The following is a 25,387-nucleotide window of genomic DNA, read 5'->3' on the forward strand; positions in this document are numbered from 1 at the left end:
ACTGAGGAGATTAGGGGCTGCAGAGGGGCATAAGAATGAGAAACAGGGACCATGGGAGCTAGCTATACCATTTCCCATTGTGTAGGATTAAATAATTAGCTTGTGTTAAGTGTAAAATTAAGCCTTTACATGTTTTTATAACCTTAATACTATAGGTTTTCACATGCGCGCACGCGTTCTTATCTTCTTCGGCTTTTATTATCTTGGTTTCCCTGACGACCACCTCTTTTTCCTCCTTTCAGCACCTCTTGCCCACACCCCGCTCTCAGATGAGTGTTAAAAACTGTAAGGACAACCCAGGGAGCTTTTCTTGAGTAAAGCACTTATGGGCTGTATCCACTTTGAAAATTAGTGAAAAAATAAAAGGAATAAATGTTTTCTTTGTCAATAAAGGAAATAATAATGGAATAAAAACAGAAACATTTCCTCGATACCCGTTTCTTCGGTTGTACATTTTCAGAAAAGTTAGTGATCCCAGTTTGTGTGGGGGATTTTTTGTTTTTTAATTTTGTTTTAATTTTATTTTATTTTTATGGATGTAATACACATACTCACAAAAATGCATTTTCCTTACAAATGTGGAACCATTTAATGGGAAATAAACCGACTTTCCATCAGCATAAGATTAAGATTGCCAAGAAGCATTGTTAGAACAAATAATCGACCAAACACAACTTTCCTTACTTTGTATGCAAGCACACACGTATCCCACTGCTGACTGATTCCTCATAGGCATACAAGTATCCCGGAAACAACTGCTGTCACGAATCCAACAGGATAGTAAAGTGAAGTCTCATCAAATAAGAGAAGGCGCTTCTGGTTGAACCTTTCAAAGTAAACGATGTAACTTTTATAAAAGTGCTTTGCGCTTTTATTCTGTCTCTATTTTTCTCAGATGTGGCGATAATGTCGGTGAATTTAGCATATCTGTTGATACTGATGCCGTCTTTACGATGTTTGCCAAACTAAAAGTAGATGTAGTGTTTTATTTTGACAGTAAGATTTTTTTTCCCCCTGAGTATCCGGGTAGCTTGACGCGGTGGGACAAATGAAGTTCATAGTCCACAGCTGGTGATGGCGGATGTTGAAAAAGAGAGCATGAAGAATTACCACATAGCTTCGGAGAAAATTAACCCGGAGGCCAGTCGCTATCCTTACTGTATAGTGTGGACACCTATCCCCGTGTTATCGTGAGTTATCGCTTTTTGGCTAAATGCTCCAGAAATCGCACGAGGTGACAGCTGTAGCTTAGCTAGCTAGCAGACGCACAGTACCTTCCTGTTGCTGCCCTTCTTCCAAAACGATTTATATTAGATTATCTTCGCTGCTAACAAATGTCTAAGTTACAGCTGTGCACGAAGAACGGTTACATTTAATGAGCACGGTTTAAACTGAAGATGTTTGTACGTATAAATATAAATATGCAGATATTTGGATCACCGATACGAAGCAAACAAAATGGTAAACATGCCAGCTATTAAATGATATGCTTAAAGTCAGCCGTTGAGGACTTTGGGTCATCAGTGTTATAGTTCTGCGAAAGTATATCTTACTGAAACTTTGAATATCACAACGCAGTTGCTTTAAAACTCATACTATCGCCTTTATTTTCAGTGATATTACTAGTAAATAATACACTAATCAAAAGTGTGTGTTTGTATTGGCTTGTCTAATCTCAACTTTTGCTGTCAGGCCCTCTTAAATAGTACTTCAATGTAGTGATGGTAACTTTGCATGTTTGTTTGTTTGTTTGTTATTGTTTCTCTCAGATGGCTGTTTCCCTTCATTGGTCACATGGGTATCTGCACTTCCACTGGAGTCATCCGGGACTTTGCTGGGCCTTACTTTGTTTCAGTGAGTACTGACTGAAGTTCTGCAACATTCACAAACAATCCTTTAGCCTTTTATGCTAGATTTACTATGGTAAAATGCCCTTGTTCGTGATAGATATGAGCATAAAGAGCTCACTGTTAGTTTTAACAAAGGGTCCAATAAAAATCAGACATGCTGTGCCTTGCAACCTGTTGCCTTTAAATCCAGTATTTCTCACTTCTGACACAGAATAAAAAATAGAAATGAATAGATGGCTGTACATCTACATACATACACTGTGCAGTATGAGCAAATGAAGGCACAGCGCTATTGTGTTTTAATGTGGGACATCTAGGTTTTCCAGTAGGACCAGTAAGACTGTTTCACAGTAGTGTAGGAAGTCATTAATTAAGTGTGGTTTTAGTGCTACAAAGTACTCTCCCAGTAATCTCATGAGCAATTTCATACATTTGCAGTGCCACCGCTGGATTATGCTGTGCTGTGGCAAAAATAGCGATGTTTGCCTTGTGTGTCAGAAAACGTTCTGTCTTTGCAGCTGTAGAAATTCTTAAAGAGAGCTTTGTTTTGCTGCACTTTTGTGTTGTCAGACTATCGTTTAACAGATTCTTTGTTTTGTGTTTTTTTTTTTTTTTTTTTTTTTGGAACATTCAGATTTTTTTTATTCCGAAATGTCACTTTCTTTTATGGGAATTGAAGGTACACTATTCCTTGTAATAGAAGAAAGAGTACAGAGAGCTTGCAGCTTGGATCCATTTTGACTTGTATACACAAACAAGCAAACACAATAGTGAATCCTAACAAACAGGATGTTAGACCCATTTCCTAAATTGATGCTAAACTACATATTCCGGCTATTAGGGTGCTGAAAATGTCTCTTATTCAACCTTACATAGCTGAACAAGTTTTGCCCTAATGGTGGTGTCTTTATTTAGTGCTTTGATGTAACCCCCCACCCAAAAGAAAAACCCCAAACAACATAAAACCGCTTTCAGTGAGCACGGGTAACTTAGAGAAATATTTCATCTTTTGCAGGAGGACAACATGGCTTTTGGACAACCAACAAAGTAAGTAAATACGACTTGTCTCTTTAAATCTGTCACACACAACAATAAAGTTTGTTTTCCTCCTTAAATCCAGATACTGGATGCTTGATGTAAGCAAGGTTTACGCCAGCGGCTCCAATGCCTGGGACACAGCCGTGCATGACGCTTCAGAGGAGTATAAACACAGGATGGTAAATATGTGGTCTTGTGTGAATGACTTTGCCTCAACTGTGAAGTGAAGAAATAGTGGGAATGATTCTTGATAATGTTGTCTTCTCCAAAGCACAACCTATGCTGTGATAACTGCCACTCGCATGTCGCAATGGCTCTGAATCTGATGCGATATGAAAATAGCACCTCGTGGAACATGATCAACCTCTGCCTCCTCGCTCTCATCCACGGAAAGCATGTGAGGTAAGAAAAGCTCAGCGTGTCTGAGAGACAGAAAAAGACAGAAAAACAGTTGATGTGGAGTTTTTAGTGGACAAACAGTGCAACAGGAAATTATTGATGACGTACTCTGGTGTGTATCTGATATTGGTTCAGTACTGAATTCGAATAGCTAGGCTGCATAGTGGATCCATTCCTTTCAATTCTGCATTGTTCTGCATGTACTGCACCACACGTCAGCAGCAATTCCCTGGCTTACTGGAATCAAACGTAACAGTGCATGAAGAAAAACTAAGATCAGTCTGGAGGCATTTCCGGTTTGCTATGCCAACAAGCTCTGTTTTTCTCTTATGTGCTCTATATTGTCTTTGGGATGAGATGCACATACAGTGAAACAGAGAGCAGAGAAGGGAGAGAAATTGGAGTAATCCTAACTAACAGCAGCCAGTCCCCAGCTCATGCCCCGATCAATGATTTTGATCAAAAGCTTCACTTTGTCATACCAAAGATTGATTTTTTTTTTTTTTTCTCAAGCTTGTTAGAATTGTACACAAACTTTTTATTTTGCTTTATGGACTCTATTTCCATGCATGTTTCTATGGTTCAATAAATCACTACACCGGTTTCCTGTTTTCCTGACGAAGTATAAAGAATTCAGGGGAAGCTTACAAACCCATGTAGAGGCTCAGGTCATGCTTTTTTTTTTTTTAAGACATCTTGTGGCACTCAACTGTAGACTGTTGCTAAAAAAACAAACACAATTATTAATCACATGAATTTTCTATCCAAATCTAACCTCAGTTACGATGATCTAGTGATGTTTTACTCGGATGTTTCATTTGCTCCAGATAAGCATGAACAGACTAACAGTATCCTTTTAAAAAAATTCATCTTCCGGGGAGCAATGACGTGAACTACTTTCAGAGGAATGCACATAGTATTAGTGACTACCATCCTTATTCTCGAGATATCTGAAGGCTGTCTACCTTAGAAGGTGATACAGTGCAAGCCCTGTACTCCACAGCTGCTCTCTTCAAAGCCTGCCTAAGAAGTAGGGCTGAAGCCTGTGAATGAGGTTTCTCTGTGGAATCCCAGGGGTTCGGACATAATTTCACAGGTATGCCTTGAACCTGTTGTGTCTCAGGACAAGAGAGAGAGACCTGATTCTTGGGAAATAATAAGAGTGTATATAGGACATTACTGGAATGTCTTTAAATTATAGCATGACAATAAAAAAACTACACATCCCAGCAGAACTGCAGTAATTGTCCGAAAGTATCGGGAAGCGAGACCTCTGAAGTTGTCGCAGTCACTCAAAGTTTTGTTTTTTTTTTTTTTTTTTTTTAAATTTAATTATTCTTAATTGAAAATGTGCTCTGACTACCTGCTTGATCGTTAAAATTTTAAAGGGTTGTTTAGTATAACTTAATCACTCTTACTTACTTATGCAAAGCGGCCTCAATATTTAGTCTTATTTAATCTAAGGATATTTCTTGTGACTGCTTTTACTAGTCGATTAAATTCAAGAAAAAAAATCATGCTATTCCGATAGTCTTAACACAGATGCCACAGAAACGTGTAGCCCTTTGTGCTATATATACTAGTGCGCACACGCACGCGCACACACACACACACACACACACACACACACACACACACACACTCTTTAAGTTTGCTGAGTGTGGCTTAACATAAGCATGGCTAACATCATCGACCTTCTTTCCTCTCAAGTTGATTAAGAGATGAATTTTATTTATATAGCGCCAAATCAGAACAACAGTCGCCTCAAGGCACCGTATATGTAAGGTAGACCCTACAATAATACATACAGAGAAAAACCCTACAATCATATGACCCCCTTAACAAAGTCGTTAAACGTCCCTGTGATCAACTGAACATTTGCTACTTTGCTCCGACACAGCGTACATGCAACCCTTGCTTTCTAGAACATTTAGAGATGTCTTGTGAGGCTGGCATCAGTTACTTTCCATTTTGCTTGTAAAAGTCCAGACACCAGTGTGTGCGATGTCTGTGCTCTAATTAACTTATTTTTCTCTTAGTTTTTTAGCTTTCCACACCAGCTGCTTGTTTTGCCTCTCAGTAGGGTTAAACAAAAAAAAAGATGTGTATATCATCTACACTGATTGTTGCCATAGCTACAGGAAGAACAAGGTTGAAGATGCCATGTCCCTTGTCTTCTGCTGGTCATTATAAGGGCTGTGGTTGGGATGGGAGGGGGCTCATAAAAAAATAAGAGCTCATTCCCCCGATTTGTATTTGTGTACATCACCGCATGCTTGTTTCCTCACCTTGGTTTTCCTGTCATCTCTCTCCAGCTGTGCAGGCTTTCTGAAGACCTGGCTGCCTTTTCTGATGCTCATGGGCATCGTCCTTACAGTGGCCCTGGCCCTCAACCTCCGGTGACCTGGGAGCAAGTCTAGGGACATGGTGGAAACCCCCTCGTGGGTCAGATGTGGCGCTGACCTTTTGAACAACACAGGAGAGGGGAAACCAGTAACAAAGACTCCTCACCTCTGAGAGAAGATTGATGGACAGGATTGTCCAGGACATGCCTGATTGCTGGCTCGAGCATGATCACTGGCTTTACTGCCGTGTGGATGCTAGAATGTCCCAGTGATGGAAGTCCATTTATAATCGCCTGCAATGACTAGGACTACACAAAAGCATTTATTGGATTCTGAATATTAAAAGTGTGACTGGCGGTTTTAAGCCATTGCCGCCTGCAAAGTGTAACAGTAAACAGTTGAAAAGAAGTACCTACATTGTTGAACTCTTTGAGGGAAACACATCCATGCCTTGCTTTCAGATTTTACTCGGATTGGGATTGTAATCCCATGATTCAGTGCTTCCAGGATGCCAAATTTATAGCGGGGTGCACCGACATGTTAGTTCAGTTAGCTGCCTTTCTGCAGGAATCTATTGCATCTCATGCTTGACCCTAACGTAGCTCTTCCACAGCACTGCAACGTCTACCTAAATACACAAAAGCAGTTTGTGTTTTTGTGCATTTTCTTACTCTGTAGGATATCAAAGAGTTTGCATCTTCAAAAGGGAAATATTTTCTCAGATCTGTTGGACATACATTACACATATCACCTCATGATACTGTTATCTATCAGTGCAACAATTGTAGCAACCTCAATGAATATGGCTGTGGTAGAAAATTAGAGAATAGAGAAGCCTTTTTGTGTGACCAGCACAGACTGTGTCCTTCCATATCTTAGTCTCTTGGTAGTGGAACAGTTTGTCTGTGACTCTAAAGGTGTTGATGAAAAGCCAGCTGATGTCAGAGGTATGAAACCTGCTGCGATTTCGTTTTGTTGTCCCTTTGCTGCGTTCGACTTTTACGAGAAAAAGCCAGAGTCAGTGCCTCGAAACGACCTCTCTTTGCATTTTCAGCTTTATGGTCATTTTTGACTCCTCCTTCTAAAAACGAAATGCACATGATGGTTGGCACTCAAAATCCGTTGCCATGGCTGTCGTGAACAGCTTCAAATCCCCTCATTGTTTGCAATCAAACAGGGAAAAAAGTGTTGAGCCCTCTCTTTGTCTGCGGTGCTGCCAGAAGCAGCAGGTAGCCAGGATCCTCAGGTTTTTTCACGCTCACCGACCCCTGTTGAAAATCCCCCGTTTCCACCTCGGCGCCTGACCAGCGTCGCTCGCTCCTGCTGTTTTTCACCTCTGCAGATCAGATTGGAAGGTCATTGTGAAATGTCAGCACTGTTTCGCAAAGCTTTGATGTATACCGACCAACATCCTGCAATAATCCAAAGTAGATGTCATTTAAGTGTGAGCTTAAAGGGGTTTTCTGTAGTAACTCCAGGGCTAACACCATTTTCAGGCTCCTGTTGGAAGCAGAATTTCTGTGGCCTCTAGTTCTGTGTTTCACCCATGTTGCCTGTAAATACTTACACATCAGACTGTACATCAGGTGCTCTTTATATACTTTGCTAACTTGATCACTCTTCAGATTTGAATGGCCCTCTTTACTGTACTTGTACTGTCTGCTTGGCAGTGAGGCAGACCTGTGCCTGGATGAGTGTGTGTGTTTGTGCGTGTTCTGCACATTAGAGAGGGCATGCACTTGCATGCCAGCATGTGTGTATTGCATGCATGCGAGAGTGAAACTGTTGGAGAGGGATGTTCGTGGTTGGCTCATAGCTATCGCTTCTCGATTAATAATCGGCTGCATATCATTGCAGCAAACTGCCTAGTAATTGATTTCTATATTTATTACTCAGTCTTTCCCTTAATCTCTTTAAAATGTTCTGTATTCACTGGTAAAATTGAGTGAAAATAAATAAAATATTAGATTGTACCAGACCTGCCTGTTTGTGTGTTTGAAATGGCCAATCTGGATCCCAACTAGATTGGCAGCTCTCTATAAAATATAAAAACATTTTATTTAGTAATACTTTAAAGATACAGGAAAAATTGTTCTATGGTAGAATCGAACCCAGCCATCTGCAGTAGCCTTTAGTATAAATGAGTTGCCTTCTCAACCAGGTGAGATGTAACAGCACCCACAGGAAGAAAAGGGAAGCTGCTTTTTAAGACTATTGTAACATGAAAATTGATTAAAAATCATCAGTGATTCCAGTGAAGTATCAGTGTAAGCATAACACACTATTTTCTAATATTTTGTAGATAATTAGATTTTTTTTTTTTTTGGTTTTTAATTTGCATAGCTGAAAAACTGCTTTGATGATCAAAGAGCGAGTACTTTAACTAGCTGGGATCTGGATTGTTAGCTTTGGGAGCTCAAAGTTAAAAAAATCAAATCTGGTAAAGTATTTGTTTTGTTCTGAGGGGAGAGTTCCATGTGTCTTAAATGGTTGATTTCAAATGTGTGTATTGCTCCCTTTGACAGAACAGAACAAACTGCCTGTAACTGGAGTGAAAAGAGAAGGAGACACCAGTGCACGACTGAGCAACGGGAACACTTGTGCCACCAAGTCTGGGAAACTGATGCCTCGCCGGCACTGAAGAGGCAGCAGCAGTGAATTATATCTCTGCTAGTTTGGGAAGGGAGTAGTACACACTAATATATGAAAGCTTCACTTAAAAAAAGTCATCATAACATGGCTCTTGTTTCTTAGAGAAAAATAATTCTGATGAATAACCTGAGTGAGCATGCAAAGACCAGAACCATTTAACTAGCGCAAAAGGCTAATATGATCAATAAGACAATTAACGCAGCAAACTTGGACATGAGACGTGTAGTTGTAACCTACATGAGGCCTTTTGTAGATAAATTTAAATGAAAGGTGCTTTTTGCGTCATAAAATGACATTTATTTGTAGTGGTAGAATAGGTCAGTAGCCCTTTAAAAATGCATATGTATGCCCTAAGATGTCAACTATTTCTTTTAAATGACTGAGCTGAGCAGACTACACTGCTATGTCCAAGAAGGAGCATGCCTTTAAAGAAAACGTGGAAATGTGCTCATTATGCCTAAACTGCAGTGACATTTAAGGTGCAGACTTTGTGGACCTGTCTGTGGAAAATCCCAGTAGAAACAAAGAGTAAAGTGAAAATCCCTTTGGTGTTCTGTAATTGCGCTAAATGTCAGAAAACGGACCGCAAAAGGTGTCTTTGAATGTGAAACCTGTCCTTAATGAAGCAGCTCATTTGGCGCGCTTTGAGGCATAAAAGGCAGTGGAGGAATGAACGGTCCTTTTGAGAGCAGCCGGCATGCCTCACAACATTGCCGCCTGTAACACATAAATATGAAGGTATATTTCTGAAAGAGAGATTGTGAAGATCAGCAGTACTTTGGGCCTATTTAAGGGCGGCCATGTGCGGGAATACCACACTGAGTGGGGATGATGTGAATGGTTTTAGATGTTGCCTCCTGCGGTGCCTTGTTGTATCCAGGAGCCGGGTCCTGGAATGCGGAGACCTGTGGCCACAGCGATTCAGACCGCTCACAAAAGACAGTTGGGATGCTATTATTAGTGCCACCATCCACTTATACCAGTCTGCAATGTCAAAAACCCTCCTTTGTTTCTCTAATCCCAACATATCTTCTATGCTGCAGACCATACAGATGCGAACTCTGAATGTGTCCGACTTCCAGCCTTAATGCGTATAAAAGTTATTATAGATTTGTGGCTCTGCTTTTCTCTCTCTTGAATTCGCATCATTCAGTCGTGACTGCTGTGTTTCATCAGGGCTGTCAGCAGGAGGGATGATGTTTTAAGACTGAGTCATGATATGCGAGAGCCTTGCTCGTCTTTAAATACTCTCGGAAGTCATTCAGGTAGTAGTCATTGGAAGTTGTCGGAATAAATTTATAAAGAAGAGGAAGTCCTCGCAGGTTTCATACTCAGCTGCCAAGTGGCCAAAAGTCTCATTATCCAGTAGATCATCGTGGTGTTAAAGAAAAGGGGGGATCAAAGGCTGAAGGTTGGCCCCCAAACACTCCTCCCCCACATTTAGCGCACACCACCTGGGGAGCTGGGAATGACGAGTATGTTTGCCTGTTCTTTGTTCTGAAATAAAACTGTTAAAGTCCAGAATTCATTACATTCAGATTTATATTTGAGTGCAGAAAAAAAGAGAGAGAGGGAGAGAGAGCGCTGAAATCCCGGCCACTTTCTCCTCCTCATCCATCCTTCATGCCTGCGCTCTCTGCTCAGGGCTGAGGGGAAGATCTCGTAGATCCGGGCGGAGAGAAGCCCCTCCCCGCAGATAACTACACTCCTCGATGGTCCTTTTAACTTCATTGCTGGAGCAGAAGCAACGCCCCGAAGGATCAAACACCCCCTCTGATCTACACGACCCTCACTTTTGTTCTCATGGAAATCAGAGCCAGCCTCCCGGCCACACTTTCTGCAGGGATCCAAAGTTAAAGGCGCATTCCCGGCCGGGACAGCTCGTGATCATGATGTTTCGGTGAAGCTGATCGTTTCTCCCCGTGTGCGTGTATTCTTTGTAGCTGTTTCTTGCCGCCGCTCTCTAACCGGACACTTTTTTGTTTTCCTTTCCAACATGCTGGATTTGACGCAGGGCATTGTTTTCTGCGCGCTCCTCGCCTCCGTATACGCTTCTTGCCCTCCTCGCTGCGAGTGCTCAGAGGCGGCTCACACAGTGAAGTGTGTCTCCAAAGACCTGCAGAGTATCCCGGCTGGGATCCCGGGATACACGAGGAATCTGTTTATAACGGGGAATCAGATCAGCCGGATCGGTCCGGAGTCTTTCAAAGGATTGGAGAATGTTACCAACCTATCTCTGAGCAATAACAGGTAAGAAACTCTCCCTGAGCTCTGGGGCTTTTTGCTATTGTGCTAATGCAAAGCTCCGAAGGACTGAAACTGTGACAAAACTCTGTTTCTCATTCTTCACATGGCCCCCATTGTTCTTGAACTGCACCGATCCATTGGTTTAAGTTCTGTTACCCGTGTGCATAGTAGTAGACTGTGTTCAAATGACCACGTTCAGTTTTCTTTCAGGTTTGATTCGAGGTAAATGTGCTTTCATTCTCTCAGTCTTGATGGTGATTGCTAATGATGTGTCATCTTCAAATCCAGAATTTCTGAGGTGGAATCCCTCACCTTCAAAGGACTGCACAGGCTTCGCTCTCTGGATCTGAGCAACAACCAGCTGGCTGTTATTCATCCCGAGGCCTTTGCCGTCCTGAACCAGTCTCTGCGGGAGCTCAACCTGAGCCGAGCCCTCTACAACCACTCTGCGGTGATCAACTTGAGCACGGCTCTCCACTGGAGCTCCCTGGAGACCCTGAGAGCACTGGACCTGTCGGACAACAGTCTCATCTTTTTGCCCCCGAGCATTTTCTCCTACCTGAGCAGCTTGCGGATGCTCCGGCTTTCCAACAACTCCCTGGTGGCCATCCACAACTCCACCCTTTTGGGTTTAGAGCAGCTGGAGGTGCTCGACCTGACGCTCAATGCCCTCAAAACTCTGTCAGAAGAGGGCCTCCAAGAGCTGGACTCCCTGCCCAGAGCTGCTCTCCTGCTGGGAGAGAACCCGTTCACGTGCACATGTGGAATTGAACCTTTTGCTCAGTGGCTCAACAGGTCACAGAATCGCATCAGAGACGTCGAGAGCCTCGCGTGCGCCTTCCCGGCCAGCATGAGAAACACGTCCTTGCTTGCCGTGGGGACGATGACTCTGGGATGCCACGAGAGAGATGCGGCCGCAGATCTTGCTCTGCAGACCTCTTATGTCTTCTTGGGTATAGTCCTGGGCTTCATCGGCCTCATCTTCCTCTTTGTACTCTACCTCAACCGCAAAGGCATCAAGAAGCGCATCTATGACATGCGAGATGCCTGCAGGGAGGTGTGGGAAGGCTACCATTACCGCTTCGAAATGGACTCTGACCCCAGGTTATCACAGGTCTCCAACAGCGCTGATGTGTGAGAGGACATTTTGCTGTATTTTCTGATGAGACAGACTTTCTCACCCCCACACATATATATATATAAGTAGAAAAGTGTATAAAATGTACAGATGTGTAAATATATACAAAGCAACATGTTCAGAGCCTTTGAGCCATGGTGACTGAAGCATGCACTGTTATCGGCTATCGCTATTCCTTTGCTGTCCCGAGTGGGCACGATTGTTCCAAAAAGACTATGCTGGCTGACTTTTCTTATATCTGCTCCTGCTCTTTATGTACTCCACAAAAGTAACAGCAAGTGCCTAAAGTCAGGTATTGTTTTCCACATGGCACAGTCATTCAGTATTTAGCTGTTTGAAAAGAAGCAACAAAACGCTGCCATACAAACTCGACACTATTAAAACAAACCTCTGGGAATTTAAAGCACAATCACTCATTCATCTTTAAACCATTTCACCCCCACCTCCTCCCTCCCAGGGTGCTGGAGGGGAATTAAACCACCAGAAAGCTTTTCCAAACACTCTCCTTAAAAATAATAATAATAAAAAAAATATCACCGCTCCGCTCCTCTTTGGCAGTCGGATAAGAGGGAGGGGTGGACAATCCAACGCAGACCAGCGGAACTCTTCCGGCCCCCCTTCTGCTATTTTTTTTCAATGAAATGTCGCTTTGTGTCAGTTCCTTGAGTTTTATTATCAAAATGATGAGAACCAGTCCCCGGGCCCGAGGCCGCTGAAAGCAGTCTCCCTCCCTCTCTCCCTCCTTAAAGACAACAGGCTGCTCTGGAGGCTCTTTGAAAGAGAGGTCTGGCTCTCCACATTTTTCTGTTTAAGGGATTTTTTCTCTCTCTTTCCGATGATAAGATACAGATGATTCTGAAACACCAGCTACATTGTTTCATTCAGCAGTTTGCTCTGACCAGTTAAGGGCATTAAGTCTTGTGAAAAGGAAGAAGAATATGCTCTTGGCTTTTATGTTTTTTATTTCGAGAGAAGTGTCCTTTTAGGGGAAGTTGTTTTTCCAATAATTCTTCGTTCACCTCTTTAACATCCAGAAGGTCACCGGTAACCATCTAGGGTCAGGGGTAGGTTTACGGTTACTTTACCACCACCCCCACAAACCCTGGGCTCAAACCCTACCCCTGACACTTGAGTGGACTGCTGATGATGCGGTGGGGGGTTAGAAATTAAACATAAATGTACATGCATGTCAATCCAGCATGGCCAAATAAATCAAAATGTATCCTTACAGCATATTTATTTCAGCCATTGTCGTCTTCATAGAAGACAAAAGCGATTCTCTCAGGCCTTTTGAGGCTCCAAATTCAGACAAACACACACAGAGCGGATGGCAAGCTGCCATTCATCAGTTTGTTTATTACCCACATTTCTAGCTGTCTGTGGTGCAAAGGAGGCCTGCAGTTAAGTGAAACAGCCTCGCCTTTGTTTGATGCCAAAGTAGCATCTTCATCCCATCAAGATGTTCTCCATACTCCCCTGATAGCGGCCCAGAAGCGTTTATAACCTGGAACCAGTTCACTGCATGTGGAATGACAAAGCATTAGAAAGTTGTACATGTCCGTGCTGTCATTTAGCCCAAATGTAACCTTGTGCATTATGCAAACAGCAGAAATGAACGTACTGTTAATGTCCGGAGGTATCATTTCTCCCGAGCTGCGGCACCACATTAAGCCGGGCATTTACTCGGCGATGAGAAAACAATTGAGGCTCGTACGCCGTGCACAAAGGGACGGCTCGGGTGGCGAGACGCCTCAAATGAGCTTTGTTTCTCGGCGCTGAAAAGACGCCTTGTTGACACTCATTCTGTTTCTGTTTTCATAGATGGCCATTATGCTGTCACGTAATAGGATTCACTCACGATGACAAAGTCGAGCGCTCTGATCCAGCTATTGTTCAAGTGTCATCATTCCTAATAATCTCCTCCTGGGGGGAAAAATCCCGGGAAAAGTTTTCATTTGGCATTACGCAACGTGTCACAACCGGGACATTAAGCCGGCCACGGGTCATTGGTGTCAATTTGCAAGACAGAGAGAAGAAGAATGATTCCCTGCATGTCATTACTTCCGTTTTCACTCATTAAAGTGTGGATTTGAAGCAGTGCCTTTTTGTCTTTTTATGAGTCTGCCTGTCTGAGAAATGTATGGTGTGCTTGCTATATGGGCTGTGGGAGACTGCCTCAGCAGGAATCCAAGGAAAGAGAGGAACTTACAGACCCATCCAGGCGCTCTCCATTACTCCCTGTGCTAAAGAGAGGCTTGTTAAAAACAGGGGGAAAAAACTACTCCAATTACTCCTCTCCCTCAGACTGCCGCACGTATCTGATTAAAAGATCATGTCTCTGTTTCAGTTTTGCTCACCATGTCTTGCGTTCCCACAGGCTGTTTTTTTAGGTTTCTTTTGAGGAAGCAGTTTTAAAAAGTGTAACAGCTTTATGTTCCCGTGCAGCGTGCGGTTCGCGCAAAATACATATTCAAAGGATTTCTTTCTCACTTATTCCTCTGGAGCGCAGCAGGCTTTTGATTTTATACGCCTGCTGTCTCGGGGAACATCTTGGCGCCATTACACTGAGCTTTAATGGCCATGATAGAGAATATGCCTTGAAAGCGATCGCCACATCTGCGAGGAATTGAACATGTTAAAAAAAAAAAAACATAAAAAAATAAACCCACAACAGTCAGCAGCGTGATGACAGAGACAAAGTGGCATTTCCACCTCCCCCCACTCCCACTTTTCTCCACTAGCATAGTATGACAAGTACAGCTGTCTCTCCCATCATGGGGATCATGTCATTATTTACATTTGGTATAACTGAACTGTACAAACACTCTGCTTCAGATCCAATGTGGTGCGCCAAACCTTAGTCTTGCTAGACTTTTACTATAACAGCTATCTTGATTGTGGCGTGAGGTCAGCGAAGTCATTGGCCCAGCTTCTCAGATGTTGCCTATCCATCATCTCTAACAAGTCTGCTCAGTGAAGGTGGAGACTAAAAACTCCAGTGGGGTACTTACCCATTGTTCTGTTGCTCACTTGATCAATGAGGCTAATTGTGTTTGCCAGAGGATGCAAGGAAGGAGGAGTTGGTACAAGTGGCCCAAGTGCCCATTAAAACCAACTGGCCTCCCATTTATCATTTTACAAGGCCTGGAGCTAACTGCACATTTAGAATGGTGCGTAGGCATACACACTGCCATCATAGTATCTGCAAAAAACAAAAGATGTGTATGTTTGGTCTTTCCTCAAACAAATTAATGGTGCAAATTAATAGTTTGTATTTCGCTTTGCAAAGATATATATCAGATATATACCATCAACTATCCAAGCAGGTGTTGAAGGAGAGACCGCAATAAGCGGCAGTATCACCGCAGCTTCAATTTTCTGACACAAAACAAGCGACGAGGACTGAAATTTCAGTTTGAACTTATTAAACTCCACAAATGGATTCGATTTGTGCTTGATTGCACACTCCCTCTGTCCCCGCTTTGTGTAAAACCGAGTGTGTGTGTATGTGTGTTTCCGCATGTCGCAATGGGATTCTTCATGCTCTTGAAATTCAAACAAAAACCTCTTGGTGCATAACCACAACGAGTCCCCAGACCCGTGATAAATGAGAAACAAATGCTTCTCAACAGAGTTTTGTATGAACGCAACGCTTATGTAAAACATTCCACGGCAACAATGCAGCTGCCCTCTGAAGTCATCATAATCGCATCTCTATTGATCTCCAAATTGACTACGACTTTAAAAGAAGAAAAAGCACTGGACTGCCAGGCCTTATACCCCCACCCTATCCCCTGTGACTTATCCCCCTCCCCGTCCCCTTTTCTGGGCCTCTACCCTGAGAGCAGAGTGTCCTAAAGCCTTGTTGTGGGCTCTGCTGTGTTCCAGCTGGCCGTGGACCAGTCCCTCGATTGTGGCTCGTCACAAGTTTTGTTTAGCGTTGATGTGGTTATTGTAGGAGGATAAGGCTGGGCAGTTCTCAGTTAAAGTGATCTGTTTTCATCTGTGTCCCACTCATCTGTGTCTACACAAAGTCTTGATGAAACCCCAAAGCCGAGGCTTTTTCCAGGTACTCGAGTTTAAAGAGAAGAGAGTTCAACTCTTTTTATGTCTCTGATTTAAGATTCTCAAGGGAGCTCAACATGGCGTAAAGATGATCACCAAACATAATCAAGCCATGCGACTGATTCAGCGCACCAAACGAAGGACTCGAGCTATACTTCATTAAGAACTCTCTCCTCTGGCCAGTTCGCAAAAATAGAGTATGGCTGCCGTTTCTTGGTGATTATAAATGGCCTTGACCCATTTTTAAAAAAGGACAAGATACTCACAACTCCTGTGCTACTTCATCATCTGCTTCATGCATCAATGAGCCGGGCTGGAAATGAGCAGCAGGCAGGGCAAATACGATAGTCTGGCTGGAGAGTGGAGTCATTTGATCACAGTATTGTGAGCAGTGGCTTAATTTATTGCTGGCTATGCCTTTTCTTCCAGGTTCCAGCTACAGGAAGTGATGGGAAAAGCCATTTAAACTGAAAAGTAAAGCTGCAGTTATCATTAGTTTCACAGGAGCAATGTGTCAAGAGCGTGCATGTGCAATATGAAAGTTGTTCGTCATAACAGGAGACTTTTTAGTTACACGACAAAGCAGCTGAAGAGCCGCCTAAACTGCTGAGGAGTTGGTGGAGACCAAAACAGAAAGAGGACTGAATCTGGGACACTCCGTGTGTCAGCTGGCCAAAACCACCGTTACAAACCAAGTCTGAGGTTTCTAATGTCTGCATCGGCTCAGTCTTAACCAACATGTGTTGTTTTTTTGGTTTTTTTGCATTTTTCAGCCTGGATGCAAATATACATGAACTAGAAATAACAGATTTGCGGGACAGTTGTGGATTTACGGCACCTTTTTTTCTCTTGTCTTTGAGCATCCATCCCAGTCAGCCATAATAACAAGCCTCCACGTTTGTATGATTTCATGATTTATGCTGCGGGTTTGGATGCAGTGCTTTAGAGATCTCTTCCCACATCTCACTGATGCCTCTGGTTAAAACTGATGACCAAAACAAAACAAAAATATGGGCAAACTTGTGATAACTTGGAAGTGTTATGGAAGCAGCGAGGGGAGGGAGTGCAGCCGCTCCGATGATGATGAATCCTTAAGTTCCTGGAATGTGTTAGGTGTGAACTCTCCATAGGTAGGTTGACCTCTCGCCCTCCCAGAGGGAGGAGTTTTAAGCTCATTATTATTGCCTTCATTATTTCAAATGCTTGACCAGATGCCCGAGCTGGAGGTGGCCCTACGCACCCCACAGGGATCTGAAGCACCTGATTGGTCAGGAGGAGAGAATCGGTTCGGAGGCCAAAGGGTAGATTCTTCCGGAGTGAAGACACCATCTGCTGACTGTCTGTCTCTCTGACTTTACATCATCTTGCTACATGAAGGAGTTTGATACGGGTCACTTTGGATGAGAACATCCTGTTACAGCACTGCGTGTGACATCCTGCCTGTAGTATCAGTCTCAGGTGTTAGATGTACAGTCAGTCTCTCCAAAAAGGATTTAAGTTTGATTAAACCAAGTGTAAATCAAAAAGTGCAGACTGTTACACACACTAGAACTTGCTCTAATTAATATTTTTATATTATCAATGGATTAAAATGGAAACCTCTGCAGATTCCTTACTGTATGGTGCTTTTTGACATATTTCTACTCATTATTGAGGCTTTCTGCCCCACAGCCTTGCTGCTTGACACAGAACGGGTGGTTATTTTCAGCCTTATATGAAACAGTGTGAAGATATGCCATTTAATGTGTTGATAGCTCACACGATAGATGTTTTACTTATTAAATGACTTATTGACCACGAATCTTACCTTGTAACCCTGAAAACTAGGCCCAACTTTAACATGTAGTCATTTTCATTTGCTTCTTAATGTCAGACCACTTTTAGCCCAAGCTGTGCAATTCCTACAGTCATACATTAATAAGAAAGACATTTGATTGGTCTCAAAGTGGGCTATTTATGTTTAGCCCAAGAGGTTCTGGGCTATATGAGGATCCAGAAGCTATGTCTCAGAAAGCTATACTATTAGCTTGGTTAGCTCTGTTAGGATGATATAGTTACCACTTAGAGAATTTACTCACTGCTCCCAAACTTCCAAGACTAGATATGAGCTAGATGTCAATAAAACGGATAGTCAGTGGGTTTTGGCAAACAACTTAGGGTAACGTCAGGCAGAACTCCAGAAAACAGTCCAAGAGGTCATATACCGAAAACCAATAACATACAAGGAAACTTAAAAAAACAACAAAAAGACAAAAACAAATGGAAGACAGGTTGACACACAAGAGCAATGCACAGTTCAGAGAAACACACAGTTCACTTTTGAGTATCTTTATCTTTGTTTTTAACAAAAGTTTCTGATTCAGCAGGCGTTGCATGGTTTGACCCTTCTGACAAAAGTCCCCATATCCTGCATAGCTCTGCACATAAATTAGATACGGATGCTGTGCTTGCCTTCTCCTCCACCACACCCCCTTTTTTGTGGTCCTGCACACGCAGATATTAATCTGTCTTAGCCAGCACGGAGCTCATGAGCAAAGTGAAACCTTACACAGTGTAACCTTTACAGGAGAGAGGCTTCTAAAATGAGTCTGTGTGCCAATCATCTACAGGTCAGGGGTCTGCGGAGACCGAACAATGCCTTTCATTTGCTACAACTCCCTGCTCTGTAGAAATCGGCATTAAGGCAGAAAATATAAGAGTGTGAGACCCGATGCCGGCAGAATTTTGAGCAAGAGTGACCATCCCCAAGGAGAGAAGAGTCACCTACGTTGAAGCATAGCTCTCATTTACAGTTTGATTAATGTCACGCGTAGGTTTCTTTTTAAAGCATTCCTCCTGTGTCATCATAACACCTTTGTCATCGAGGAAGGATTCCAGTGGAGGACTTTCATATGAATGTTGATAGGCATAAATGGAAAGAATTCAGAAAAGAGGAAACTGCTCCTGAAAAAAATTCTTCTGGGCTATTTCCTCTGACAGGAAATTGTGTCTTTGATCTAAGCCACCACACTCATCTGGTCATTGCATGCGAGGTGTCACTTTTTCCTAGAGCAGAGACAAAGAAATTTGCTATCACTGCTGTGACTCATAGAGAATATTGGACACTCAAGTCCCTAAAAGATGAAAAAAGGGACTCTAAATTTGACTAAAGCTAGGCTTAAGAAGTGTTTGATGAAGCACGTGATGGACAGCAGGACAAAGTGACTGATTCGTTTGTCTTTGCAGGGAATTGTCATCACTATTGACTAAGCACAGTCAGGGATGAAGATTCACACCTGTCAGACTACCAGGGAGTGTGTCCTTAGCGTGTGTGTGTCCTACACTCACAGTATAAAAGGTCATTTTCATGCGGAGCATCCCACATGGTCACAGATCAGTCAGAAAAACAGAGGACGCTGATGATATCACACTCACATGCAAATCTAACATGCATTCTGCTTATCACTCTGTGCAGTCACATATAAAAAAGAAGCAGAATTCAAATGAAGCTGAAATCTCTGATATGGAGATTGTGGTGGTGGTATTGCAGCGCCTGATTTATAACCTGCAAACAGAAGGTGGAAGCACATTGATCTTCATGTGTCGTTTGTCACGGTTATAGTCGACCGCATCATTACCGCCGCCTGGGTCTTTTCAGCGTCAGGGGGTAGAGGAGGCATCGTTAATAATGTTAACAAGGCCAACAAGACTTATATGATGGTTGTCAAGGTCAAGCTTGACACAGAGAGGTGAATTCTCTGCCTAGTAGAGCAGGTAAGTTAAATGTTACTGTTTGCAGAAAATTAGTCAGTCGGTTAGTTAGTTTGTTAATCCCCAGCACAAAGGAAACTTTGGGTCTTTTGTTCTAGAAAGAAAATCCATCACTTATCAGTTAAAGGGTAACCGGACCTGCTCACTAGCAGCTGTTTCTTAAACAAACTCTGAGTTTCTCTCTGATTGCTCCCATCATGCTGCACGGGAACCTGAACCAGCATGTGAAGGTGTTTATGTTTGACTTGGTGCAAATTTTTCTGGATGCCCTTCCAATATTAGTTTACTTAATAGGACTCATATACATTTAATATATCTATTATTTTATATCAAATGTCAATATATAAAATATCTTATTTTAAAGACCTCATTGTACCTTACCTTATTGTACCTCACACAATAACACATTCCAATACGTTATCTATGGCGCTTGACATACATTCAATCAGACTACATTTCAAAACTTTATGTACATATAAAGCAACACCGCCTCCTTTTTTATTCACCCTGTTCATTGTAAATAATTCGTATCCTTCCGTTTCCATTTCACTAGCTTCATTATCGAGCCATGTTTCTGATATTGCAATTATATTAAACTTTTTTTTAACTTACTTAAACATTCTGTAATTTAAAAAAAAAATTTATACAGGCTTCTACTATTGAAATGTATGACCGACAATGCATTTGCCATTTTAATATTCATATTGAATTGGTCATCTGTATAGTACTCACAAGTATTATTGTTGCTATTGTAGAAGTGGTTATCTGGGTCAGTGTTACTTTCAGGGTCATGCATGTTGTGCTCTGCATAATTAAACGTTTTGATGTTCGTTTTCTCAGCGTGTGTGGCAAAATAACCACCTCGACAGTCCTTTTCATAATCAAATTCTTCCTCTTCAATATCTCTGAATGGAAACTTATAATCTGTGTCCAAACTTGTCATTTATGTGCTTTTTGTTGTTGTTGTTGTTTTGAGCCATAAGGCCAGAAACACTTTCCATACCCATTGTTCATTATCCAATCGTCACTTTTCCAATAGATTCCATAGTAGATTCCTGATTATTTATATTGCTCTAAGTCTTTGAGTTCTCTTATCATCACAACTTTCGCTTCTTTGAGAGTGCCATTTAGTCTTATCATTACTTTGCAGTTCCTCATCCAGGTCGCTTGTATCTTATTTTGTTTCAGGCTGCGTGCCTGTCTTGCAATTTCAGCAGTCTTTTTCGTTAAATGTTCATTTAAATACACATTGGTCCCTTTTAGCTTCTTTCCCTGTTTCAGTAACTCAATCTTTGTTTTGCGACTCACAAACCGAAGAATAATTGATGGCTCAAGGTCCTCGATTTGCCGTTCCAAGTTGTCTATTTTCTTGTCCTTCTCCTTTATCAAGTTTTTTAGTTGTTTTATCTCATCCATTAGGTCATGTAGCATACCCTGTTGTTTAGCTACTTTGCTCAGTTCATCAGACATGAAATTAAGCGATTTCCTAATCTCCTCCAACTCCTCTTCAACTCCTGGGTTTGCCTTTTTGAAAATGTTGAGATTGGTGTTACCTTGTGATGGCCCGTTGAAGTCAGTGTCGGTTTACTTGTTGGTGCCTTGCTGGAGGAGCCTGGGCCTAGAGGCTGATTGAAAATCCTATGATGAGTATTTCTTCTTCACTCACTGTGCTGCATTTAATCATTATTGCTGATGATTAATCTCTGACACTCTTTTGGGCATCATGGTGGTGTGGTGCTTAGTACTATTGCCTTATAGGAAGGAGGTCCTGACTCTTCCATCTGGCTAGGGCCTTTCTGAGGTTCTCTCCGGCTGCCTCCTGCAGTCCAAAGATCTGCAGTTAGCGGGGTCATGTTAACTGGTGATTCTAAATCGCCCATAGCTGTCAATGGTTATCTGTCTCTCTGCGTTAGCCCAGTGTCAGATTGGTGATGTGTCCAGGCTGTACCCTGCTGCTCGCCCTGTGGCAGCTGGGATAGGCTCCAGCACCCCATGACCCTGACGGGATGGATGGCTCTCTTCCACAGTATGCCTTTCATCCTGTCTTTCTCCCATCAGGAGCAGGTGGCTTCCCCTCCCTGAGCCTCGTTCTGTAAAACGTTCTTTCCTGTTAAAAGAGAGTTTTTCCTTTCCACTGTTGTAATATTGTAGGGTCTTCATCTTACTTTATAAAGCACCTTCATTGACTGATGTTGTGATTTGATGCTGTATGTAAGTAAACTTCTAGATATGAGGAGCTATATAAATTGAGCTGCTCTATATGTATCTGTTTGATCCATAGTGCTACATTCAGTTGGTTTCATTTGCATTTTCTCTATTTCAGGTTAAAGCATAATAAAAATATATTGAGATTTACAAGAAAAATAAATGTGAAGATTTGATGGATTTCCAGTTTGGTCTATTAATAAAAGATTCAAGCTAGGATGACTGAGCAGATGATGCGAAAGGAAAGTGCTCCCCTCCATTTTTATTTATTTATTTATTTTAGAAAAATGTTATAATTCACACTGACACTCATGTTCCTTATTCCTCCAAATAAACCTAAGGCTCTGTGGGATGCTGATTTAACTTAGTGGTTGAGCAGATGACCAGAAGGCGTGAGTCTCAATATAACAGCCCAGGTTTGGTTCTGACCCCTCTGAGTCCCTTCGCTGCACATCTTCTCTACTTTCCTGTCTCATCCTTACAAAAATTCTCTAATAAAGGTGAAAAAAAGCCCCAAAATGATTTATAAACTTAAGGCTCAGTTTTATATTTTCCCAGTTGCTATGGTGATGATGATGGGGTTTTTTCCACTACCCCTACACACGTAACTCTGTGTGAACAAAGTTACATTTGACTGAGCTAACTGATCATCTGTAACCAAAAAATGAGTTAATCGACTCTGACTTCAGGATGAGACTTTGTCAGACCTGCTTTCTGGAACAATCTCCAGCATTTAGCCTGACAGCAGCACAACAGCAGCTGTAAACAATCTGCTCATTAGCCTGTGATTGGATACAGGTTGCAAGAAATGTCACCTCTTTGCGGTACACACATGCAGAGTGAGCAGCTTCAGAGTGTTTGTGTTACTGTTGCTTTGAGTAAGGCAGCATGCTTTGGAAATCTGGAAGGGCTTGTGGAGCTGGTTTGGGGTAGGGCTCTACTTTGCAGCTATTCTATTACACCTTGTTGTTGTCCCATTTCTCCTGACCTTGATGTTTTGCTTCTGAGCAGGATATTGCTGATTTTCTTAGTTCAAGCAGAGCATGTATGCTGTTCATGGGCTACACGAAGTAAGTGGGGAATTTATATGTTTAAGTTATTTTAGTGCTGTGATTTATTACCACAGTGGGCTTACACGCTATTTCTTTCTCAGCATATAGCCCCCAGATGCACAACGGTAACAGATATGTTGGCTTTTCACAGCAAGATGGTAGACTAAGAAGACTAGATGGCAGCTATTCCCAGGATCAAATCAGACAGGCCTTCATTTCTCCACGAGTAGCTCACAGCAGTAGCCTCAGCGCAGGGACTACAGTTAACAGAGGCTATAGTGAAGGGCTTTCTGCTAGCAGCTATGAACAGACTGTTTCAGAACCAGCCCAAAGCTTGGTAAGGTTAGTGCAGAGCAGCTTGGTGACAAAACCTAACTGGTACACAAATGTGAAGGGCACTAATGCTCAGGAGGTGCCAAACCGCTCCTCTTTTAGCCTTTCTGCTGCTGTTGCAAGTGGGAACTCGCTGAATGGACTCGGTCAAAACCAGAACAGCCTTCCTGATAGCAACAAGGAAATGACTTGGCCATTTCAGCGTGGTGCACCCCAAACTAGTAAGGCTGGATCCAGCAGCGCCGCATCTCTTCAAACTCTTACAGGAAGCTCCTTGTTTAAACCAGCCTCTCAGCATTCTGTAGCACAGAAACCTGCCAGTGCAGCTGTACGGGGGCAAACATCAGCAAGCGCTCCTGCAAAACGGGTCACTCAACATAAATCTGAACCTTTAAGTATTGCTAGAGACTTCCCCGTCCATGGCTTTAGGAAATCATACGGAAACTCATTGCTTCCTGCAAATACTGGGAACACCCGAGTAGGCTACATGCCGTCTTCCACTTCGAACATGATGGTGAGCTACAAACCCAGCTACACCTTCGCAGAGCGGAGGCCCACCAGTAGGAACCCTCTTCAAGCACCATGGGGAGTCAGGAATCCAGCCCAGGAAGTTCATAGTCTGCCTGCCTATGGGAGTAACAGCAGGATCTTTGAGGTCCCTGAACACTTTGGAGGCTATGCTATCAGACGGCTTGGTGACAAAGAGGTCGAGCAGGTGCCACAAACTACCACACCTCCCCCACAGCAGATGGAATATCTCAACCCAAGCAAATCTGAGCATCCGCATGCCAAATGGATGACAATCAAGCTACGTCCAAGATACTAGAAGGTGAGTATCTCATTACTTTGTTCTGTTTATGTCTGGCTGGTATCTAAGGTGTCTCTCCTACCAACAGGTGCAGCAAGAAGACATAGCTGAACGTTTTCTTAAATAAATTATTAAATTGAAATCTTGTCTTCTGTCTTGACTTCATCTCCCAGTTGTGAGGTAATATTAAAAGCCAAAGCTTGTGTGTGTCTATGGATGTAGACTTGGTGCCCTCTAGTGAGTAAATGATGTGATGCTAAACTACTCTTTGGGGGGAAAAATTGCTCCTGATGCAAAGATCCACTTCAGAGAACACACAATCTTACTCTAGCTTATTTCCAAACGACTGTTATGAAAAGTTGCGTTCTCTAAAGCAGCTGAGAAGTATCAGCAATGCACTGTGCAGCATCATAATGTACTGCTCAAGTGTTTTGTTTTTTTAAATTGTAGAAGGAAGTGCTTACAGGGCATTTCTGACACAATACAGTGGAGACAGAGTCCAGTTATTGTAAACACTTGTGTCATTGTATGTATTAGCCTGGATGACTTGCACCTAGCTCTGCCCAGATTAAAGAAAACGTGACGCAGTTAAGAGCTGTGCGTAAACGCCCTGCCTACAAAATGATGTCCTCTGAGTCAGATCAGTTGAAACATCTCAATTGCTTCCTGTGGGGGACGGGAGACTGGGCTACTTACTTTCTGGAGACTTTTTTCTTTTTTGTTTCTTTTAAGTCTTGGCTGAAATCTGTTTAGACAGATGGCTCAAGCTGCTGAGTCATGGTTCAGCTGTGGTTGTGTTGTAAGGGGACACTCCAATAATTTCTCGGCAAACTCACTTTCCTCTGAGTTTTAATTTGAACGTATTGTTCAGACTATGTCAGTAGTTGGATTTCTAGAGGAAAACATTAAAATAGCTGTAAAACTGTTCCTGATGGCATGGAGTTAAAAGGACCCAAAAAGTGCACCAGAAGACCCGCTGTGGATCTATTGGGTCCACAAGAGCACCCTTCTAACAAGGAGTAGATTTCTATTCCTTGGTCTGTCCTGGCATGTATTGTGACAGTCCTGTGTGTGTGTGTGTGTATGTGTCCTTGTTTGTTACCCCCAGCAGGTCACTCTGACCTGCAGACGAATGCATCAGCTCTGCAGCTAGCCTGAGTGCTATCACTCGCACTATTAAAGGAAAAACACTTGTAACTCACTGAACACTTGATAATTGTACACAAAGTGATCATGTTTTTTGTTTCACAAAACCTTGTTTGTTTTTTGGCAAAATGGCCACATGAAATTGAATCTATACACATCTTGGGTGGATGTTTTTCATTTATATATTTTTTTTTTTGTGGACTGAAACATTTCATCATAAAGGAGCAGAAGTAAAGACACTTTTCCAAAACCAAGCCTCTGAGGACGTTGTTTTCCTATACTTGCAGTTCATGGTCGACTGCTTGTCATCAACACTAAACCTTGCAAATAAACCTCTGGTTTGAGATTTGGTGCCTTAT

At 42.5% G+C, this 25,387-nt stretch overlaps 3 protein-coding genes across 5 annotated transcripts; all 3 read left to right on the forward strand.

Annotated features, from left to right (window-relative positions):
- Positions 1-1,012: 1,012 nt before the first annotated feature.
- Positions 1,013-7,610, forward strand: tmem222b (transmembrane protein 222b). The gene is made up of 6 exons (XM_084919484.1): positions 1,013-1,190; positions 1,770-1,854; positions 2,866-2,897; positions 2,971-3,067; positions 3,160-3,290; positions 5,603-7,610. Exons 1-6 carry the CDS (start codon positions 1,075-1,077, stop codon positions 5,688-5,690), a joined length of 549 nt encoding a protein of 182 aa, XP_084775610.1. The 5' UTR covers positions 1,013-1,074; the 3' UTR covers positions 5,691-7,610.
- A 2,244-nt stretch (positions 7,611-9,854) lies between these two features.
- On the forward strand, positions 9,855-13,767 carry tpbg1b (trophoblast glycoprotein 1b). Of its 2 annotated transcripts, XM_084919482.1 has the most exons (3): positions 9,855-10,534; positions 10,820-11,665; positions 13,491-13,767. In XM_084919482.1, the coding sequence occupies exons 1-3, from the start codon at positions 10,281-10,283 to the stop codon at positions 13,747-13,749; spliced, it is 1,359 nt and encodes a 452-aa protein (XP_084775608.1). In that variant the 5' UTR covers positions 9,855-10,280; the 3' UTR covers positions 13,750-13,767. The 2 variants fall into 2 exon arrangements, with proteins under 2 accessions (XP_084775608.1, XP_084775609.1); XM_084919483.1 differs by lacking the exon at positions 13,491-13,767 and having other exon boundaries at positions 9,868-10,534; positions 10,820-12,072.
- Positions 13,768-22,499: 8,732 nt separating this feature from the next.
- On the forward strand, positions 22,500-24,024 carry LOC146362522 (uncharacterized). 2 transcript variants are annotated; one of them, XM_084918481.1, is made up of 4 exons: positions 22,500-22,618; positions 22,701-22,759; positions 22,843-23,903; positions 23,971-24,024. In XM_084918481.1, exons 1-3 carry the CDS (start codon positions 22,578-22,580, stop codon positions 23,898-23,900), a joined length of 1,158 nt encoding a protein of 385 aa, XP_084774607.1. In that variant the 5' UTR covers positions 22,500-22,577; the 3' UTR covers positions 23,901-23,903; positions 23,971-24,024. The 2 variants fall into 2 exon arrangements, with proteins under 2 accessions (XP_084774607.1, XP_084774608.1); XM_084918482.1 differs by having other exon boundaries at positions 23,952-23,974.
- Positions 24,025-25,387: the final 1,363 nt, after the last annotated feature.

The sequence above is a fragment of the Perissodus microlepis genome, chromosome 22 (assembly GCF_051167445.1).
Source record: "Perissodus microlepis isolate ML-2025 ecotype Zambia chromosome 22, ASM5116744v1, whole genome shotgun sequence".
NCBI classification, from domain to species: Eukaryota; Metazoa; Chordata; class Actinopteri; order Cichliformes; family Cichlidae; genus Perissodus; species Perissodus microlepis.